General features: G+C 36.2%; 1 protein-coding gene across 1 annotated transcript in view; it reads right to left on the minus strand.

The window, feature by feature from the left end:
- Window positions 1–23,052, minus strand: part of myh10 (myosin, heavy chain 10, non-muscle) — a 75,997-nt gene that overhangs the window by 16,917 nt on the left and 36,028 nt on the right. Inside the window, exons 4-19 of the mRNA XM_079841052.1 lie at window positions 22,174–22,201; window positions 19,935–20,037; window positions 19,098–19,127; window positions 14,311–14,403; window positions 13,654–13,717; window positions 13,157–13,255; window positions 12,804–12,947; window positions 12,161–12,256; window positions 11,232–11,350; window positions 9,438–9,590; window positions 6,789–6,962; window positions 5,290–5,463; window positions 4,621–4,735; window positions 1,073–1,266; window positions 831–952; window positions 640–709 (exon numbers count right to left, since the gene is read on the minus strand). Of these exons, the coding sequence (XP_079697178.1) occupies window positions 640–709; window positions 831–952; window positions 1,073–1,266; window positions 4,621–4,735; window positions 5,290–5,463; window positions 6,789–6,962; window positions 9,438–9,590; window positions 11,232–11,350; window positions 12,161–12,256; window positions 12,804–12,947; window positions 13,157–13,255; window positions 13,654–13,717; window positions 14,311–14,403; window positions 19,098–19,127; window positions 19,935–20,037; window positions 22,174–22,201 (1,778 nt within the window). The remainder of the gene's footprint in view (window positions 1–639; window positions 710–830; window positions 953–1,072; window positions 1,267–4,620; window positions 4,736–5,289; window positions 5,464–6,788; window positions 6,963–9,437; window positions 9,591–11,231; window positions 11,351–12,160; window positions 12,257–12,803; window positions 12,948–13,156; window positions 13,256–13,653; window positions 13,718–14,310; window positions 14,404–19,097; window positions 19,128–19,934; window positions 20,038–22,173; window positions 22,202–23,052) is intronic.

Below are 23,052 nucleotides of genomic sequence, written 5' to 3' on the forward strand. Positions count from 1 at the left end.
GCAGATTCTAAATTTCAGATGCTAGTTTTTCAATATTGGACATAAAATAATTCTATGAAACTATAGATGACCAAAGTCATAATTAAATTAAATAAATAACGCTGTTTATTTTGGAATATTTATTGAATTAAATTCTGAAAAATTATTTAAAATAATAATTAAGCTATTTGGGGAAATGCGTTATTGATATATCACCTGTGATCTGGAAATGATTATTTAAAATAACATTTGGATATACTATTTATTCATTATGATAATTATTATTTATTTATTTATTATGATTATACATTGCAATTTATCTGAAAATAGATACTATGAATTATATGAAACTATAATTACACTATCATTCAAACGTTTGGCTAGGTAAGTTTTTAAATGTCTTTGAAAGTCTCTTATGCTCACCAAGGCTGCATTTATATGATCAAAATACAGCAAAAACAGTAACATTCTGAAATATTACTACAATTTAAAATAAGTTTTCTATTCCAGTGATCAAAGCTGAATTTTCAGCACCATTACTCCAGTCTTCAGTGTCACATGATCCTTCAGAATATGCTGATTTGCAGCTCAAGAAACATTTATTATTATTATTATCAATGTTTAAAATTTGTCAGTCATCTGAGGATTAAGAAAGCTCACCATTCTCTCACAAGCCTGCTTGCCATCCATAAAACCTTTGGGTATTGCATTAGGGGTGAGGATCTCATATCTGATAGAAAAACAGATTTAACAATTTTAAATCACAGATAAAACATTATAATATTAGTGATACACCATCTGAAGATGTATGAAGATTTTCTCAAATCTTTAATGAGGCATCTGAAACACACCTTTGTCTGAACTCCTGGAAGATGATGCGGTTAGGGAATCCCTGCCTGCAGATCCGGATTCCTTCTAGAACTCCATTACACCTCAGCTGGTCTAGAACCAGATGGGGCTCCAGTTTACCAGCCTATCAGAGAACAGAAATGACAATGAGGTGCATCACCACATTAAATAAACTTGTGTCACTTTTTTTTTAATTCAGCTAAAAGAACATTTACTTACAAATGAAGGGACAAACGTCACTTACTCTTTTCTCATGATTGGGAATTATACAGCGGACAAAGTTGGGGTTTGTGTTCCTGAGTGTGGCCATGAGTTTTGTAAGAGACTCTTTATAGAGCTGACCCACAGTACGGAACATGCCCTTCTTGGTCTTATACGTAGCTCCAAATGCAGTCTCATTCATCCCTGCCACCTGGTCCAAACCAACAATACGATCCACTACCATGAAGAGTGAGAGAAAAGAAAGATACCAAGCGGTTAGGTTGATATTAATAGTATTTACAAAATATAATTAAAGAAGAGTGACACAACACAGCACAGCCAAATCATGTGAAGATGGAAATCTACAACTATAGCTCTAATTCAACAACACCAAGCAGGTCAAAATACGCTGTGTATTTTTGCATTTTTAAAAAAAACTGTCCTTTGATTTTTTTTCAAGCCTTTAAATCAGCATATCCCAAAAGAAAACAGAAAATCATTTTCTAAAAGTAGTACAGTGTATTTTGACTCAATACCAAAAGTTCAGACAGCCAATTCAAGAGCCAATGGCCCCTACTATGCCAGCAAGTCCAGTGCTAGGAAAATGGAGATATGAAATAGATGAAGATTGCCAAGGATAAGACTACATCTATAAACAAGCACAAGCTGCAAAAGAAATAAAATGGAAGGGTGAATCTCAAAACCCAGATCATGTTTAGGACATATTTCACCCCAATACCTTGCACTTCAGTGAGTCAGATGTTCATTCAGTAACTGGATTCAGTGAGATCAGACTACACCAATCACACTGCATGTTTCTTTGAATGCAGCTCATATTTACAAATCTAGTAAAATCTGATTTCTTTTGGTGCGGAGATGTATTTTCTGCAATGGTAGAGTAGATTTAGCAGTGCTTTATAATCTCTTATTTCATTCTTGATAAAAGGAAGACATAAAAATGGTCCTTAAAAGGTTTTAAACTAGTACATTTTCCATTATTGAAATGCAGAATGATGCAGAAAACATCTCCTTACTTTAAAAAATTATATTTGTTGTACTACCTAAAATGTATGCGAATTACCAAAATACATTCAAAAGTAAAACATTGAATCATGACAATAATTATAATTTTTATGGAAAATGTTCTTTGTGAGAAATATGACAGACATGTATACCAAGTTCTCACTCTCTGAGTAATGCTACTACAAATGCCTCCTTTAAACAACTAAAATCAATGTGAATAAACATGCTTGGCAATAAATAGGATACCAATCAGAAAAAAATATATTCACAAATTTGTGTCTGATAACAGTGCCATAGGACAAAACACGTCAGTCAAACTTCAATCATTTAACATAAAATAACAATGTAGATTACTGTGAGTCAGCTACTGTTGCTAGAACTACAATTCTAGGTCTAGCAGCATTCCTATAAATGTAATTCTTGAGAACTGCTTCCAAGCAATGTTCTTTTTTATAATGGGGCTCCTGATGTGGCTTCCTTTACCTCCATGGAGAATCTACTGAGCTGTCAGTGTTGACTGGCACAGGGCTGAGCGAGTCATTTGGATTCCAGTGAAACAAGACGTGTATTGTTCCACGTTCTCTGTCGGAGACACTACAGAATTCCTCCACCCCTCACCCAAACTCCATCTCCCTCACACGGCCTATCAAATAGCCGTCTGACACTTAAAACAAACAAGTAGTCTGACCGTGAGGTGCAAGGGCATAACCACCATACCCCACACACTGCACTATCTGCTGAAAACTGTGTTCGGGGGAATCCCATGAAAAACCAGGTCATATTGAAATCCAAAATTAAAAGGAATTTAAAATATATATATATATATATATATATATATATATATATATATATATATATATATATATATATATATATATATATATATATATTTTTTTTTTTTTTTTTACATATAGCTTGTGAAGCCCAGCTCAGGGCCATAAATATTTTTGCACTGTTTTCATGACAATTATGCACATTTACCCCTAAAACAGTCGTTATATGCATTCAGAATATGATTATTCTTGATGATTCATTTCTTTTTCATTTCATGTACTTTATCATGATTAAAATATTTTAAAAGCTCTTTTATTTTATTATAAAATTTGTTTGTAGAAAATAGTTTTAAATTATAAAAAAAAGTGATTATAAAAAATAATAATTTTGATTTTAATTTAGAGAAATTTGTAATTGCAGTTGGAATCATAGCCTTGTGGGGAATTTGAGTTATGGCTCGTCGTCCTTCCCGACCCTGTTCCCTTTCCTTCCTCAGTGATCCTGGGTTGAAATATAACTCAAAGATGTACTTGAGTTTTGTGAGATTCACCTACTCTTCTGTCAAAATGGTCTCTTTCAAATCTGTCTGGCTGAAAGTACTACAGGTGTAATAATTATTTAAAGATATTAAAGTAGAGGAAGAATACGTATCACACATTCACGCTTCACACATTATGTGTGTGAAGTGTTCATAATTGCTGAAAGGCACTCAAGGAACAAGCAGGGCCCTAATCCTCGCAGCCAGCTCACCCAGAGAGTTACCCAGGTCACCTTTCAAATGTAGTGTTGTGTCAATACTCTGCATTACTCACTATGCACATGCATTCATTTTTTTCATGCAATCTTCATTCATGGTCAGTTTGGGCATCCTAATGAATCAGCCAAGTCAAGCTTCCTTCCAAATGGATCCAGCTAACTCTAAAGTTAGCCAGCTAGAGGGACCAGGGCCCAGGTCTACAAGTCATGGGAGTGTTTGAAAGTACACAATGCGCTGGTAAGCAGAGACCTACAGCATCGTATACCTTCACCTGGCGATTCATGGAGGCTAGAGACATCATAAAAAGACGCTCTTTGGATATTCTGAATCTCTATGGTCGAGAGACAGAGAAGGGGGCAAAGGGAGGGATAAACAAGAAAAAAAAAAGCAAAATAAAAAAGTAGTAGAACACAGCTAGCACATAAAGACATAAGTGGTAGTAAACACTGGTTAGTGCTATGCAACACAGGTGAGAACAAGCAACAGTAAGTTGTATTGGGATGTTAAGTGTTAACATTTTAAGATCCTGCTGATCGATCTTGGCAGACACAAATTTTATTTACTTTTAAGTAATTATTTACCACAGTATGAATAATTTGACATAACATTTATATTAAATAAGGTTATTTTAATATAATGTATAAGAAAATGCAGTGAAAAATGCTGTCAGATTTAAACAAGACAGCATTTTTCACTGCATTTCCTTAAATATAATATTGGCGATTGCCAATATAATATATACTCTGTATTTTTGTTTTTCTCCATATTTCTTCGTTGCTCTCACATGTATACATCTACTGTGGTATCAACAGTGTTGCAAAATCCTTTGTTCAACACATTCTTGCACAATGCCCAGCCCCAATTTTGACCCTTTATAACTGAATTAAAAGACCCTTTATAATTTAATTAATAGACATGAAACTGAAAGTTGAAAACAACAGTCTCTTTCTTCACAGACTGGGAGGGTAGAGCAATAAAAATGGCCATTTCATATGTCGGGTGGAATCTAGAAGGCACTCGAGAAGAAAACCGCTTACCATCCTTCCACAGTTCACCCACAAACTTATCCGTGGACTGGTGCAGGAGCGTGGCCACGTTGTCGTTTAGAGGGTCCATGTTTTTCATTAACCACTCGTCTGCCTTATAATCAACCTGCAAGATGAGGAAAATAAACACTACATTAACTCACTAAAACACTCAAGATGGGAATTATAGAATTAAGCCAGGAATGGTTGAATCTGGATTGTTTAATTTAAGGGGTTCAGCAGTTCAGCAGTTGTTGGCTGTTTACATAGTGTTATGTAACTACTGAAAGTGATAAAGTAAAATCAACTAACTATATTACTTTTCTTAAACAACAGGAAATAAAGCAAGCTCTTATTTTCTGGCTTTTAACCCAAACGTAGCTCAAAGGGAGAGAAATATCAAAAGTTCCTAATTTCATGCAGTGTCAAGTTTCTATGGCAAACAGCTCACTGATCTGAAACAGATGTGGCCTATGGTACACATACCACAGCTGGATGCTACTACCCTTGAAAGACAGAAAGGCAACATTTCACTGAAAGCCAGTATGACCTGACTAAATCCGATTACATAAGGTTATGATGCATTCCGTGTTACATTTAAACACTAAGAAGCCTAAACTATAAGAAATATAATGAATCCAACAGCTTAGTGTGTTGTCATGAATATGAATGCAGACGTACCTTGCCAGCATAATGAATGATGCAGAAATCGGCTTTGTCCTTTAGCTGCCGTGGTTTCTGGAACTTGCCATGAGTGCCTTGCTCTTGCACCAGTTTGTCCACGAATGTTTTATCAGTGGCTTTTGGGAACCAACACTCCTCGTCCAACAGAGCCAACACACCAGGAGGGTTTGCCTGGAAATGCCACCATATGACGGATCAAAACAATTATAGAAAAGCTTACTTTCATTTTAACTTCAAAATCACATTAAATTCAGCAAATGCTTGGGGTAGAAAATATTTATAGCAACCCAGAACAAAAAAATTCAAGGAAAAACACAACTGTAATATAGTGTTGCACGATATACCGGTACTAGAAAAGTATTGCGATACCCTGGTGTTAGAAACGGTACGATGTGAAATTTTATTAGTACTGGTAGTTTAAGAAGGACAAGCACTCCAATAAGAGCAGCATTTCTTAATGTACATTGTGTGACAGCAGGAGTCAGGACGTGTGCAGAGAACATTCAAATATATTCGCGCAGCACATGACAAAGAAAGCAACAGAAACATGCATGCATGAGAAAATAAAGCGCAACGCGGGACATGTTCGCGCTGCCGGACTCTGACCTGAAGCGCGCGCGCATACATCTTTCACTCAGACAGCAATGCTGAGTCACAGCATGCAATCGAGACATCAGTATCGTGGATTATTGGGTCTGAATGGTCAAAAATATGTAAAAAAATGCACATCCTGGCAAGTATTCAGGTAAACACAGTCGGATATATCTTTAGTGAACGTGTACAGAGTTGAGTGAGAAATCGGATGCGTTACAATGTATTGGTCCATGCAGGTCTTAAAGAACAGCCCTAATATTCTGTGTGATTAATGTTGATTAAAAAAAGAAAAAAAAGAAACTCACTCCATGCTTGACTGAATAACTAATATATTTATTAAGAATCAGTGTATAGTTTATTTACAGAGTGAAGACTATGTAGTCTTACCAACATTAAGTCTATTAAACTGTAGGTGAAAATAAAGCACTGTTTTTGTCATATTGTTTGTAATTATTAATTATTAAATTGAATATCTATATTGTAAAAAAAAAAAAATTATTACTTGTATCATGAAATAAGATTTTGGTCATCCGAACCTGTTCAGAATAGTGAAAGGTTAGTGTTAACATGATTGATAATAATGTGATTGTTGCAAACATCTCTGTAAGGATGTTAACACTGTCATGTAGTTATTATTGTTTTTAAATAAAGAGGAGGGAATGGTCAAAAAACAGAGCAGGAACATGCTGGCCAAGTGAGTTTAGTTTTTTTTTATATATACATTTATAAAACAATGAATAGTAAGTTTGTCATGTTCAATTACTTTGACTGTTTTTTGCCGTGGTATCGATTCAGTATCGAGGTATTTTAGTCTGGTATTGTATCGAAGTCATAATTTTGGTATCGTGACAACACTACTGTAATGAAAAATCTTTTATAAAAGAGTTGATGCGGGAGCTCACCGGTCTCTCGATGAGGTCAATGCAGGGCTGCAGATCGAGGCCGAAGTCAATGAAGCTCCATTCGATGCCTTCGCGCTGGTACTCCTCCTGCTCCAGGATGAACATGGTGTGGTTGAACAGCTGCTGAAGCTTCTCGTTGGTGTAGTTGATGCAGAGCTGCTCAAATGAGTTCAGCTGCCAAAAGATGGAGAGAGCAATAAAATATGATTAAATTGTTTTTTTTCCATAGCATTTTTGTCCCAGAGAAAGCATAATTGATTCTTTAACCAATATCAGTATCATCAATATCAACATCAACATCACTTAACTGAATACTGCAGCTATGAGTGGGTATCTAATTACACTGTTTACTGTAAACCTTGTTATTGCTTCCTAACTATGTGATAATTATATTACTCAACTTGGACATTTCTTAGGATAAGATGCATCTGCTAACACCAAGATAGCAAAGACATCCTCCAGCACAACTTGAAGGAAGAAATCTGAAATGTTTTATTTCCCAAATTAATTTTTTTCCCATATTAATAAAAGAAACATGTCTAATTAACCGACATAATGGCCATTTATTTTTTCCATGTTTTCAGTTTAAATGTTTCTGTTGTAAGTTTTCTTTAGTTTTAATGAAAAAAAAAAAAATGTTATTAAACATTTAAATAAAATTATATTAAAATAGTGCCTATGAGATGTTTTTTTCCCTTCTGAAATTCTGTGTTGTCAATTCAATTTTTCTGGATATATAATTTACAAAAATGAATACAAATTTATTATCAGAAATGGTGGTAATGAAATTAAGGCATAAAACATGAACAATTCAAACATTTTAAAATGTAAAAAAAAAAAAAAAAAGAAAGAAAAAAAAAAGAAAAAGGAAGCATTAATTTTTATGAGGAAAAAGGAGGAACATGGAAGAAATATTGTGGTATTCCTAAAAAAAAATATTACTACATTCTATTGCACTATAGTAATACATTTCTGTCACAATGTCTTTAAGTTAAACAAAACTTATATTTTGAAGGGTTGTTGTGGAGGGTGAACCACCCAATAACTTGTATATAGGGGTGTAACGATTCGTTTTAACAACGATTCGATTCGTATCACGATTTGAGGTTGTCGATACGATTCAAGGACGATATTGGTTAATTTAGAACGATACGATCCGAAACGATTCAGTGACTTGAAATCGATTCAGTAACTTTTTAGCCAAAAATTGTGTGACTGAAATAAATATCTGGATACTGCTCAATGCAGGTGAAGTTTCCTAGATTCCTGTTGTTTCTTGTAAGGGAATCAGGTATCAATTAATTATGGATATAAACAAACAAGTAAACAACAATTAATGGCAAATGCATTCAAATTTTATTTGAATAAAGTGCAACCAACAGTTTAGGTTGAATTAAAAGGAAGTTAACCTTTTCTGCTCTCATTTTCAATTTTCAATACATTTTCAATAAAAGCACAGTAAGTGCAACCAACATTTCAACAGTAGGTTAACCTGCTACTTCTGCTTTTGTTTTCCAACATAAAAATATTACAATATTAGTATAAAAAATAAAGTGCAACTAACTACTCTTCAGGTTTAATTAATAGTAGGTTTACCTGCTATTTTTGCTGTTGTTTTACAACATTAAAATAATACAAATACAATATTAATATCAAAAATAAAGTGCAACCAACATTTCTTCAGGTTGAATAAACTGGCTGAACCTGCTACTACTCTCCGTTTAATAAATAAACAATATTTAACAAAGATAAAATGTAACCAACTACTCTTCAATGACTCTACAGATTTCTTTTTCAAAAATATCAACATGATCTGACCGCAGAACACTTCTCTGTGCGTTCACTATGTCGCCAGCTGTACTAAAAACTCGCTCTGCTGGCACACTGGTGTCAGGAATGCACAGGTAACATTTAGCAAGGGTTGAAAGTACAGGTAAAACGTTACTAACTTAGCTCTTTCTCCTGGTGGCTTGATAATTTCTCGCCCGTTGGCTTCTCTGTCATCCGCCATCCTATGTTTTGTTTTCTTAGCGCTGCTGCTGATGCGTGCGTTGCGATGATGTCACAGATAGGCAGACTTAATCGAGTAACGTTTAACGGCTTTATCATTAAAAGTGCTAAGAAAAAATATCCATATAAAGTCTGACGTGCTTAAATCCAATGCGTTATTTCCCATGATCGATACAATCGATTGATTACCTTTTAAAACGATGTTAGATCGATATATGTCGTCCGGAAGGCCATCTTGCCGAGCACAGATCGATGTAGTTAGATCATAGGAAAATAAATCGATACATCGATGTAGTAGATGAATCGTTACACCCCTACTTGTATATCATTCTTTTTTCACTCAATATAAATCCTCTAATTTTTTTCTGTACAATAGTTGTTTTTAAATAGTGATGAAACAAAACCAACTGAATCTGTGGTATATAACCTGCTAAATCTGTGGTAAACTATACGCAAACAAAATTAGGTCTAAAATAATGTCCTTTTTTAACTAAAACATTATTTTCAAATTCTTGCATTGCTTGCATTTTTAGAAAACATGGTATCATATGACCTCTGCTTTGTTGCAGTACATACAGGGATTAATATCTATGATATAGCGTAAGAGACAGATGAGCACTAAATCAGAGGAAGCCACACCTGGAATATCTCAAAGCCAGCAATGTCCAGGATTCCAATAAAGGAAGCTCCTTGGCGCTTGGTTCTGTCCAGAGCTTTATTAATGCGGTGAACAAGCCAACGGAACAGCCTTTCGTATGTGGCCTTGGCCAGGGCTTCCACTGCAAAGTCAGCCTGGTCAGAGGAACAGAGAGACAGGAACAGAGACAGGATCAGTCAAGGTAAAAAAAAAAGATAAAATGCGTTACATTTATAAGAATATGCATTTTTATTTTATTTTTTACTTTTAAAAAAAATGGTATGCAAAACCTGAAAGGACCCTAAAGTAAAAGTTTATGAGAATTCACTCATTCCCTGGGATATAAATTGCCCCTTTTATGGGTTTTTCAAATATTCCCTTTCATGCAGTGTGTAATATAGCTGTTTGTGAATGTAAACATTCTGCAAAGTTGTAATGTCTCCCAAAAGAATCGACTCTGAACGGCCTTAACAAGTCTTTTTTTGATCGAATCTTAAGGCCTGTTCACACCGGGACGATTTTCGCACGCGTTTATCGCCGACGTTTAATGCCTCGGGACTAAACAAAGGGCGCCAATGTGAGTGTGCACACCGACGCGCAAAACGCCAGGTGTAAAAGCGTCATTAAAAAAAAAAAAAACGCCTCGGGTTTTTTTCTTTATTTTGACGCGGCGCGTAAAAAACTGGCCGACCAATGAGATCGGCGCTTTTGTTTACGTGCCTGGAGCTGCTGAAGTGACATTAAAACACGACTGGGTGGCGCTGAAGCACAAAACGGTTTTGCCGAGCACACATTGATACGATGAAGAAGTAGTAAGTAGAAAAAGAAGCTAATGCTGCTTGCCAGTTAGTAAAAAGTGTGTGAATGGTTTTGGCCATATACATAATATGTCTATGGTTTTGGCAAGCACGTAAATACTGTCTCTCTTCTTCTTCTGTGTGACAAGCGAGTGTCAGAAGAGTAAAGTGCCGCAGCACCACCTTGTGCACCGGGAGCGCATCTACTGAATGTGCACGTTCACTCGGCGCATCGCCAGTGGAAATCGCTTGGGTGTGAACACTCAAGACGCGCCGAAAAACGTCACGAAAAACGCTGGCGATAAGCGCGCGCAATATTCGTCCCGGTGTGTACAGGCCTTTACTGCGTGAAAGAAAGTTCTACGTCACTAGAAATTATATTTGCATAATGCCCGTCTATGTTGTACGTTGTCTGCCAGTGAACAACTTGACCAGCCCTCAAAAAAATCAAAATCCAAATTTTTCAAAACAATTCAAAACCATCATGGCGAACAGTGTGCATCTAAAGTGTCTCAGCTGAAGGAGATAATCCATTATTTAGCGCCTTTAATAAATTGGCCAAATTTTTTTTTGGGATCGATAACGATAACATTAAAAATGAACACATATCAAGTAATACCGATACGGTGGCTGATATATCATGTAAATGGACTGCATTTATATAGCGCTTTAACAGACCCATGGCCACCAAAGCGCTTTAATATTGCCTCACATTCACCCATTCATACACTCATTCATACACCGATGAAGGGTGTCAGCCATGCAAGGCGCCATCCAGCTCATCGGGAGCAGCTGGGGTTAGGTGTCTTGCTCATGGACACCTTGACACTTGGTCAGGTGGAACCGGGGATAGAACCAACAACCTTCATCAACCTTCAACCACCTACATGAACCACTGAGCCACTACCACCCCATGCATCCCTAATGAAAACATTGTTTCATAGATGGGAGGAAGGTTGCGCTGACAGACATACAGTGGAGAGCTGAATAATTCATTACCTGTTCTTTAGTTTGGGCTTTATGTACGTAGTCTCTGCCGACTTTGATTCTTGGAGACAGGATGGCACGTGTGAACTCCAAGACATTCATGCCGAGCAGGTGACAAAGTTTTTGAGCAGCTGAGAAACAGAAGAAAAAAAAAAGTCACTGTAATGCAAACTGACCAAAAATGGTGACATTCTATTTCGATTTATAGGATTTTAGGAGCATTCCTTATCCACTTAAATGGCAGTGCGAGAAGTTGTTATGGGACATATTTTGCTCATGTGTATAAGAAGTATTTGAAATAAGTTAGGTCGTTATTGAAATTTACTGACTTCTAAACCCTTACAGCCTGTTTAGCAGCCAAACAAACCCCAAGAGTTCCCCCTTTGGACCACCAGCAGGACTATAACTTTCCAGCTTCATGTCAGGAAAGAAACAACTTGGTGGCTTGAACAGATGAAAGCTTCAATATCTTACCATTAACGTTGATGATAAAAACAAATTAAATCAAAATGCCAGCTGAGTAAAGCTTGCTGGAATGTGTCATGATGGTAAAACAGTCGCTTTTGGGGCTCTTACGTAAACACATTTGATTTAACGCAACTTAGCAGAACTATTCTGGTATTTTCTTTTAATATGAAATGCATCCAAAAACCATTCAAGCTGTCATCACGGGAGCCCAAAAGAAGTCCAACGGGTAATTTGTCAAAACAGTGCAGTGGAGAACTGCACAAAACCATCTGGTGCAGGGGTTTAGACCAAAGGGTAGTCTGAATACCGAAAACAATGTAATGCTAATTCACTGCCAAAAGATATACAGATTGAGGCACATATTACATTAGACTTTCCATTACTGAAAAAAGAAACATTATCTCTGTGATAAAATAAGGCATTATGCATTTTTGAAACCTGCAAAAATACCCAAATGAGCGAGTATGAGGTACCTGTGTTTTCTGGCATGGAGGCCTGATCGGTGTTTCTCTCCTTCTTAAACACAATGTTACCAAACTGCAGGACAGCTGATACCACCTTGAACATTGCTACAGTGACATAAAAACAAGGACAAGACAGTCTGTATTATTATATGTGGGTGGTGGACATTAAATATTTTTAGAAAGTTGATGCTCTGCAGTGTGGCAAGAGCATACTCCATCTAAAACTATTTTAACCTGCATTTTGCTTATTCTTGTACACTTATTATTAGGGCTGTCAATCGATTACAATATTTACACTGGAAACTGTCAATTTTATTAACTCAAAAACATTTTACATTTTTGAAATTGCACCAAAATACACATTAAACAATTTAATTCAATAGTAAATATTATTATATTGATGTTATTATAAATTGAATTTGTTATTATTTCTATACATAACTACGACTGTAAAGTCATTTGTCACACTGCAGGACCAAAATTAAATAGTGAAGGCAAAAAAGTGTTTAAAAAAAGTGAAGAAATATAAGAAACTTTATCCCTAAAGCTCCTTACAAGGAAATGGCAACATGATGTTTTACTAGTAAACATATATAAAACCAGCAGTAAATGGACAACATGGTAGAGGTGTTATTGTTTCATGTATGCTTACATAATATTTCTTCATGGGAGAAGCTCATAATATACATGGCTTCCATGGTCTCTTGGAAATTGTCTTTGTCCTGTTGGCCAGGAATGGGAATGTTGCCGTTGGAGAGGAAGCGGTAGTTATTGAAGCCCTCCAGGAGTAGATCAGCTGCCAGAAGAAAAAGAGCAACAACACTGAACCAAACTCTCCATAATCCGTCAGATATCTTCACACATTCAAAATACCCAAAGCTGGCTTCATTACACAGGAAACAAGTATGTCCATGTTGACCATGCACTAAGAATAAGGATCTCATTATTAAAAACTCTTACAAAAAATAAGTAAAAAGTTGTAACTATGTAACAAGAAATACTCACATTTTAGATGTTCCCCAGAACCAGCCAAAAGCTGGTAGAAGACATGGAAGGTACGTTCATCTTTGGCTTGGCGAATGGCCCTGGACTTTTCAAGAAGATCTTGAGACTGAGTTAAGGGCAAGTGAAGCCTATTTTACAGCTCATTGTTCACGGTGTCAAATCATTCACATCATGATGCGCTACTAACACATTTAAATGCAATAAAACATGTACATGCATCATAACTAGTTTGCTTTTAATTTTTTTTGTTAAATATCTACATAAAGCTAGCTTATGATGTGGTTACTCTCTGGCATAATAACAGAAGCTATAGTAAATGTTTAAAATCGTTTCTCTCTTCTAAAAGCACATAGAAAGTCAATTTGCATACTTTTATTTCTGCTGATATTAACCACATAGAAATTCACCCATATCAGTGTTAACGAAGGCTTGCCTGTTCTTTACAGCTGTTTGCAGCATTACTCGAATGTAACTGAACAGTTATCAGATCAAGATACAGGTTTCAATGTTGGCCCCCACAATGTAACCGGTTACATCAAAGTTGATGCGGATGAACTTGCCCTGTGGAAAAACAAATATTTAAGATGTGTATTTTTTCATGATGTGTTATACTGGTCATGCTTTATAAACCATACCATTGTGTCATAACTATCATTATATTTTATGGGCCTAATCAACATTTCTAAGAATCCATTTGACAGATGATCGTCTCTTTTATTGCATGAACAGAGGGGCTTGTGCATACGTGATATGTAGCATGTAGCAAATAGCTCTACTTAAAAGGAAACGGTACTCAAAGCATGCATAAGAGGCTAACAGAGATGCTGATTTGCAGCAAATGCCTCCAAAATAATTACCTAAAGGAAGGCCCGAAGAATCAAATTCCTCTGCGGCTTTTGATTTGTTTGTATGCTTAAAAGCTTTCTGCTGACTTTAACGCATGCCAGCAAAAACTCAATCAGCTGGCCAGGGTAGCAGACTCAAAACAGACACCTAGTTCTTTTTAGAGTGCTGTATGTGGATTTTGCAGTCTCAAAAAACGTAATAAATGTCATTGCAAAATGTAACAAAACATTGTGGCAATGTTTCAAATAATGTTATAGTAAGCAACACAATGGTGAAATGATCAGATCAGTCATAATTGATGAACTTACAAAGCGCGAAGAGTTGTCATTTTTCACTGTCTTGGCATTCCCAAAGGATTCCAAAATAGGGTTTGCCTGCAGGAGTTGACGCTCTAACTCTCCCTGTAATGCAACAATCACTGATTAGAAAACACTAACTGTTAAGATACACAATTACATGAAGTTTCATACAAGAACAGATGCAACTGAGGTTCAAAGGTGGTGTGTAACTGAAATAAGAGCAATAAAATAATGAGTGTAAAAATTGCTCGGAAAACCTTGACAAGAAACCCAGTGAATATTTGCTATTTAACACCAACAGAGTGAAAGCCTTCTTGCACATTTTGATCTTGACAGCACACTGCAGACCATCCTGGGCTAGTTTGTATAAGCAGTAAGGTTTAATCCAACTATTACAGATGAATGAGTTTAGTGGTGGGCGATATGAACAAAATCTTAAAATCGATATACATGTCATTTTATTTCACGATAACGATATACATCACAATATAGTTATTTTTGCTTTAAATAAGGTTATGAGATCAAAAATGTTTATACCTTTGAAAATTCAAAATTCTTATCACCATTTTTAATATAATAAAAAAAAAAGAATACTAGCCTAAAAAACCCTCTCAAGCTTACTGAAGAAAAGCAAACAGTGATAAAGAAATAGCAAAGAAAACAAACAACAATAGAACAGACACAAATGAAATAGACCTACCTGAAAAAATTAAAGCACTAGAAAATACGAAATACTAGTCCTACATAAATGTATATCAAATGTATAAAAAACACTGCGTGGTCTTTACTGTGTAAATTAAATATACATTTATTCTAATTAAAGTTACAAAAGTAATTCAGGTCAAGAGCAGTGAGAGATTTTCTCTTTGTTGTTGTTGGATTAGCATTAATAAATGACAGCAGGTAAATCCATTATGGTGCACAGATCCATTATGGTAAAAGGTAAATGGACTGCATTTATATAGCGCTTTCAACAGACCCATGGCCATCCAAAGCGCTTTACACATTGCCTCACATTCACCCATTCATACACCGACGGCGGTGTCAGCCATGCAAGGCGGGAGCAGCTGGTGTTAGGTTGCTCATGGACACCTCAACACTTAGTCAGGTGGAACCGAGAATTGAACCACCAACCTTCCGGTTTATAGACAACCTACATGAACCACTGAGCCACTGCCGCCCTGTGTTATACATTTTCTCTCTCAACAGTTTAGTTCACTTAAGATGTAAATTACTGTGTTTACTTGCAAATACATGGTCACTTTGATACATAGGTATGTATATTTAGCCATTCAAGCCCAATTAGGCATCAAAAAGCACTCAGTTCAGTTCTCATGTGCTCTCAGAGAGCGTGTGCATATACTGAAATGGAGTTATCTTTTGCTGCTTATTGCGCTTCAATGGTTTAAAACTATGTTTTAGGGGGATGAATAATTCCAAAATCAAATGTTCTATATCATCAGTATCACAAATTCCATCTATTTACTGCATTCTTTACAGTATTCTGTTGAGATTGCTTCTACAGCAATGCCATTTCTCTTCATTTGACCCTCAAACCAGAAGCATATCATCTACTACATGGAGTAAAAATACACTAACCTACAAACCTAATTAAAGCCTGGGTTGCCATGAGAGGGTTTTTGTGCAAAATCTCACTGGCTGCCTGAAAATACAAAGTTTCTGAGGGGTTGGGCAGGAAACTTCTCAAATTAGCAACGACAGACGCCCAAAACCCCACTGCGCCACATCACAGATCCCCAACAAATCTGGGACATCCACCCCTTTTGTACCCCCTAGCCACCCTCTGTGTTGTCCATGTTCATCTGATAGGAAGTTTGGACAGGTGTCCCATTGTTCTTGCTGTTGTCATGAGACAGGAACACATCACAGCACAAATGAGAGCGAATGACCACTGTGATTTTACGCACTGTTCCCATTACGTAACCCAAACCAACAGAATAGTGGATACAGTCCAAGAAATGTTGTGGTTTAAAGTTTTAAAATGTAATATTATAAAGGCACCGAAATAGACTACAAGATGAATCCAATTCTATGTTTAACAATCGCTGAATTGTTTTAACATATCTGGGTGTATCTGAGAGCACAAGTCAGCAATTAAAGTCAGAATAATTAAATTTTTAAAAAGCATTCGTAATGAAGCTTTATAAGAACAGTACCAGGTTTCACCCTCATCTAAATAGGAGATAAATGAACCATTAATATGACAAAATTGCATTAGCAATGACAACTTCTAGAAAATGAAGGTCTGATAAGATTACAAAAGTCAAAGTCACTTCCATCGTTATAGAAAATATGCCAAGAACGTCTGGCATTTGAGCTCTTTGTAAAGCAGTGCTCTTTGTAAATGGACATTCCAGAACCTTCCAACTGTACGGATGGAGCAGGGCAACGTGATTTGAGAAAGGGGAATTCAGCACTGTGACCACTGCACCATAATGCAGTATTTTTACATGCAACAGTGTAAAGTTTTACAGACATATAAATTACTTGACATCACCCCAAAAGTATAGTAAATTGGATCCAAATAAAGAAAGCAGATGTTATACAGCAGAATGAGAAGTCATTAGTAAAAACAAATAAATAAAACAAAAGATGAGTACAATGAACAAAAATTGTTATGTCTTGTGCCCATCAAAGAAGTGATGTGATGTATAACAAAGAAAACAGGGGGGGACTACAAGCTACTCACATAAAACAGGATTCTGTTCTGTAAATAAATCATTATAATGGAAACAGAGGTATTAATGTCACATAGAGGGAAACACACAAACACATGACAGACAGAACACGCTTAGCAAGGGGTGATTTAAAAGTTGAACAAAATGTGCTGTGAATATATCTGACGGATGCATTCTCAGTTTATGATCAAGGCCTTTGCTTGTTTAGAATGTTGCTGGTCTAAATAACAGAACTGCCCAATATGCGTTTCTTTTTTATTGCTTCAAAATCTTCAAATATGCAAGGATCTGTAACACTCATTCTTATGCCAGGTTCAGACTACACAATATCAGGCCAATTTTGGCACAATCCGTTTGACATAGGGTGTCGTGGTGATTCGTAAAACGATAATGGGTGTCGTGATACAAGAATCAATCGTTTTATCTTGTATAGTTTGACATGCTTCACGACGTGCCGACAGAAAGACTAGCATGTTTAATTTTTTTTCTCTGTCCCAGACAACGAGTTGCGTCACATCTGTGGCATTAACCAATAGGAGCACAGAAACTCTTCCGTACACAGCTTTCAAACATGGAGAAACAAAAGAGAAACGATGATATTGGTGCTGCTAGGTGGAACTATGTAATAGAGGGAAGCTTCATGAAGCTATGGCAAAAATACTCATGCCTTTATGTTTCCCTGACTACCCCGACAGTGAAAAAAGGTGACTTGACAACGTCCTCATTGTACAACATCATTACTGGTATTTATGAACAACAGCAGAGCTGATATCTTTCTGACGTAATGTTATTTAAAGTACATTATGATAAATACTTTACGTTCATGCTGAAATAATGGTTTGTTTTTAAAAACATATATGGCGTGTCATTATCAGTAGTTATGTGTGGTGAGTTGGCTCACGCGATTTAAGTTTTGCGCTTCAGTACTTCCGTTAAGGGAACATAGTCAGCATCGATGCACCCTGGGTTTTGCGGTGCATTGTGCGACTTTCTAAGGAGTGAACGTTTCTATGCACTGGAAGGATTCTGCAACTGAAATGGCCTTTAAAATGGCCGACTCCCTGATCAGTGCCCTGACTACTGAACTAGGGGGCTGATTGAAACGCACCCGTTGTTCGTTTACACTCTTGTTTCCGGAAGTCGGTTGCTAGTTCCGCCTTCTCGATGACATCACGCATGTTGTTAAAGATGGCAAGCGATGATTGATCAGGAAGCAATGTGTAGTCTGACATGTTTCTTGTCCACGAGTCAAAATTTGCATAATCTGACACAGTGAGTATCGTAACAGAAAAAAATTATTGTATAGTCTGAACCTTTCATTGGCCATCAAGTCAGATTGTACTCTTTACTTCTAGACTACGTTGAAGATGAAATTCCAATACATTTCTTTCACATCATGCAAGCTTAAATATGTCGCTATGCCCCAAGCCATCCAGACAGCCATTACCTAATATCTCTAATATTTTTTATCCATCACAAAACATTAGGGATGCACCGAAATTTTGGCTGAAAATTGCATTTTCGTTTTTTGGCCGAAAATACTCTATATGCTGCCCTGCCCCTCAGTGTTTTCAGCGCTCAGTTTTCACTCTTGCGCAGCATTTTTACGGTGCAATGAAGAATAATTGAATATTATTTTAATATATTTTCTGTCCATTTTCGCGTGTTTCTTTAAAATAAAAGTGTGGTTATTTTATTTTATTGGCTTGTATTTTTAAAATTCACATTCAATACAATTATTGAATTTAATTAAAAAGTCTAATATTAATACAATTATACAAATCAACCCAATTCAAAATAAGAAATTCGGTTTCGGTTTTCAGTCCAGAACTTTCATTTCCGTGCATCCATAGTTATAATAACTCTACACATCTTGTAGGTTTGCATACATTCAAAACTATTTAGCAAAAGACACACTGTGCACAAATAAATCAAAAGTAAACCATTCAAACCCCTTAAAAAGTGTATTTTTATCAAGAATATCCCAGAGTGCAGAAAATTTCACTTTGGATAGGCTACATTCCATTCGTGTTTATACAGCAGGTTAGTTTTGCATGCACAAGCAGAGCAGGTATAAAAAGCTTAAAGGGAACTTGCCTGGAGTTTGACTGCTTTAGGTGATTCTGGCTGTTTGTATATAATAAAACAAATGTAATATGTTAGAAGGCATCAGGGCCACATTCTGCAAGTACCTTAGACCACGGGAAAGATCTAAGCCTTTAGTATGTCGCATATGTTTGGCCATGCTAATACAGTAAGATCAATGACAGCAAGCTTTCATATATTTATTAAGGAAATGCATGTTATCAGGGCAGAACTGCACGATGTTTTCTTAATACAGACCCATGTGTACTACTTACTCACACGTCAGAGCCAGCAGTTATTACTGGATGAACATCTATCCAACATTACCAGTACATTAGAATCTACACACAACATAATCCATGACATACAAGTGCATGTTATGCACTGTATGTTAATTTGGTAAAAGTTGCTAAGAGCAAAAGCATCCTGATGTCATTGTAACTAATGCGTCTAAGATAAAATAGATTACTTTGTGAGAGCTTCAACTGTAAATGCATTACAGATAAGTTAGACTAATATGATTTGCAAAGCACTATGTATATAAATTGACAGCTCACACTGATTGACTATTTGTCTAACCATCTAAAATTTGTAAAACCCTCTCATTAAGAGACAAGACTGACATCTTTGCCCATTGCATCGCATCGCACTTGTCAATAGTCTACCTTATAAATAACAATGACACTAATCTAAATTCACTTGTTCTTAACCTGCAAGCCTCATTACTTTATTCGGCTCAATACTGCACCCTACAACACATCCTTCCCTTAACACCTATCCCACTGGTTGAATTCCACATGAATTTCAAAATGAAGGACTCAGCAAATGGCAGAGAGAAAAATAACTCACTGGAATGTTGTGGTCCTTCCTTCCTTTGTGTGACGATGCAACGTGAGCCAGGTACTGGATGACTTTTTTAGTGTTTTCTGTCTTTCCAGCACCTGATTCCCCTCTGCAAAAGAAAATTACAATCAAAAGCAAACATCATAAGACAACAGCTTTTTTAGAAGCTTTACACAAAATAAAACAAAACAATAGATTGTGTACATATTTATGCACATATGCATTTCACAAGCTAATTAAGCCATCAGGCTGCATCCTGCATCTGCGAGCACTGGCGTTTGTTTTTCCAGCTGCAGTTCCTTTCAGCAGGACTCTGACAGAGGAGAATTTGGCCTAGTGCTGGTTCATTACACAATGGCTTTTATTAAGTAAACATTAAAAGTCTTATTTAACATTATTGGAATGCATAAGATGGTGTTTTAATTACATTACTTTATAACAAAATGATACAGATACAATAAATATGGTTCATCACAAAAAGTCTGATTCAAATTTTATTCTCCCTAATCTGCCCATAAATTGAATAAATATTTAGGAAGAGACAAGCCAGACTTTTTTCCACAAAGGCCTGTTAAGATATTCACTTAATACTGGCTTGTTCAAAGAAATATAATAGCAAACCCCATGCAAATGGGTGAATCACACAAAAACGGTCCAAAATAGGAAATTATATTGAAGAAAAATTCAATTAAAATTTTGGATGTTTGCCAATATACACGGTTATACATCTCACATTAGTTTTAATGCTGAATATAATTTACACAGATTTTTATATAAAAATAAAATAAATAAACTGGATCTTCATTCATTATGGAAATTCTGTCATCACCGAAAAAGCACCGTAATGTCATTATTACTAATGTGTCAAACAGATGGTTGATTATTTGTCTAACAACCTGTCTGTAAAACTCTCTAAAGAAAGTGAAGACCCTGAAAAGCAGAATGATTGAGCAGAGTGTGTGCTCTCTTCCATACAATAAAAGTGAATATGGCCCTCAAGCTCCAAAAAGGTAAAAACAAGCAAACAAACATAAAAGCTTCATAAAAGTAGTCCATATGACTTGTGCACTATACTCCAAAGGGCTTTTAACAGTTGAAATAGTTAACCATGGGTCAGTCTCATAATTTACCTGTGGTTAATTAATCCCAGGTATTCATAAGATAGTGTTTCACACTGTACTTTCCTAAACCAAGGGTTAACATTCATATTTGCTGTGTCAGTGTCATTGATTGGACGAACGCTGCATGCAACCGGTTTCCATAAGATCCTAGCATTGCACACCCTCATATTATATACTGTTGACTGTAACATCAAGTTTTTCCTGACTATAATTGACTTTTCGGACTATAAAAGGTAAAAATTACATACCGGAAGCCATTATACTTTAATTAATAAAGTTTAAAATATGGATATTTTTATAACAAAACCCCATCGATTGGCTTCAAAAGTCCTTTATTAACCCCCGGAGACGTGTGGAAAAACGTTTATTATGGATGAATGTGCTTTTTTGAGCTTCAAACTCAATGGACCTCGTCAGTGCCATTATAAAGCTTCAACGCGCCAGGATATTTAATATAACTCCAATTGTGTTCATCAGAAAGAAAAAGTCATATACACCTAGGATAGCTTGAGGGCGAGTAAATCATGGGGTCATTTTCATTTTAAGGTGAACTACTCCTTTAAGAGCTCTTGAGTAGGTCTGCTTTTTTTTCCTGTCTATTGACTGTGAGATTCCTTAACCCTGCCTTCCGGTTACATGGACATATGGCTTCATGGACATCATGTCTTCACAGTGGGTGTACATTATGGATGTGCTGCAGTGTTATCAGTAGGTCAGAAGGGGTCGACTTTGAGAGAGGATGTAAAATCTACTCTCCTACAGTTACAAATACATGTTATAAAGATGAGAGGCTGTTTACTTATTTACAATGTGCAAAGACAATAATTCAGTCTCAATGCATCAAGAGCTCACATTTCTATGGATGAATTCTTATACACTGACAAGAAATATGTGCTGTGGGTCTGACTCATAGTGTGAGATGCTCTACATGCTGAACAGCTGCAGCTACTGATATTTAATGCCAAAATGATACATGACTCATGTTTTCAGGCATGGCTGGCAATGCATGATTCCAAAAAAACTGATTCCTGTGCAACCCTGGGGATGTGACATCACTTCCATCAGCCCAAACTGATTGACGTAACCTGTGACTGTTGAAAAGAGATGACCTAATGGTTACTCACGTGCAAAGAATTGATTGGTCCTCACGATCTGCAAAAAAAGACAGAAGAAAAACAGGTCAGCATTTTCATTTAATTCAAATCAATGCACTTTGACATTTAAAAGGGCCTAAAATGGCAAACAACATTTCACCAGAAAGCAATTTATCAAATACGGAAGACACAAGTACACTGATGCAATCCTGCAAAAGAAACTATAAACTTATTTTAAGGTTTATTTCTCTCCACTTATACCATCAAATTTGTGTACTCAACATTGTACATTATGACTACTTTTTTTTTTTTTGGCAGGCGGAAAGTTTTAGTGAAAGAAAACAGCATGGAGGAAGACGGCTCAGTTAAAATGGAATGAGTGCCAACTGAAAATGCAGTGTTGGCCTAAAATGCGAGCTAGAAAACATCTGTGGAACTCATTATGTCACATCTTGTCTATGTCCAAAGTAGGTTTCTCACCCATCTGTAAATCTCACTTCATAAACAGGTTGGTCTTCCACAAAATGGAATGGTTTCGCAACTTCAAAAGTTATGGTTTATAGTAAAAATTCTGACGCAAGCAATCATTTCTAAAACCATTTCATAGTGATACTAAACCTCTGCAAGAGGAAGATAAGGGATGTCATGTGACCACTTATTTGAGGGTGGGTTTAAAAAAGGCTATACATCATATTTCTAATGTGATATAGATTTTGATTCACAAAGTCATTTTATGGATACTGATGTGGTAGCTTCAATATGACCCAAACTCTGCCCTTTTTTGGTTTCATTTCCCGGGATGACAACTCCGGTGTGTGCCAGAGATACTTGCACGATCATTACCCTGTGCATGAGAAAGCATGCTTTAAGTGCATTGATCTCTCTAACTTCAGCTCATTTTAATCAAAC

This window comes from Gobio gobio (genome assembly GCF_949357685.1).
Source record: "Gobio gobio genome assembly, chromosome: 17".
NCBI classification, from domain to species: Eukaryota; Metazoa; Chordata; class Actinopteri; order Cypriniformes; family Gobionidae; genus Gobio; species Gobio gobio.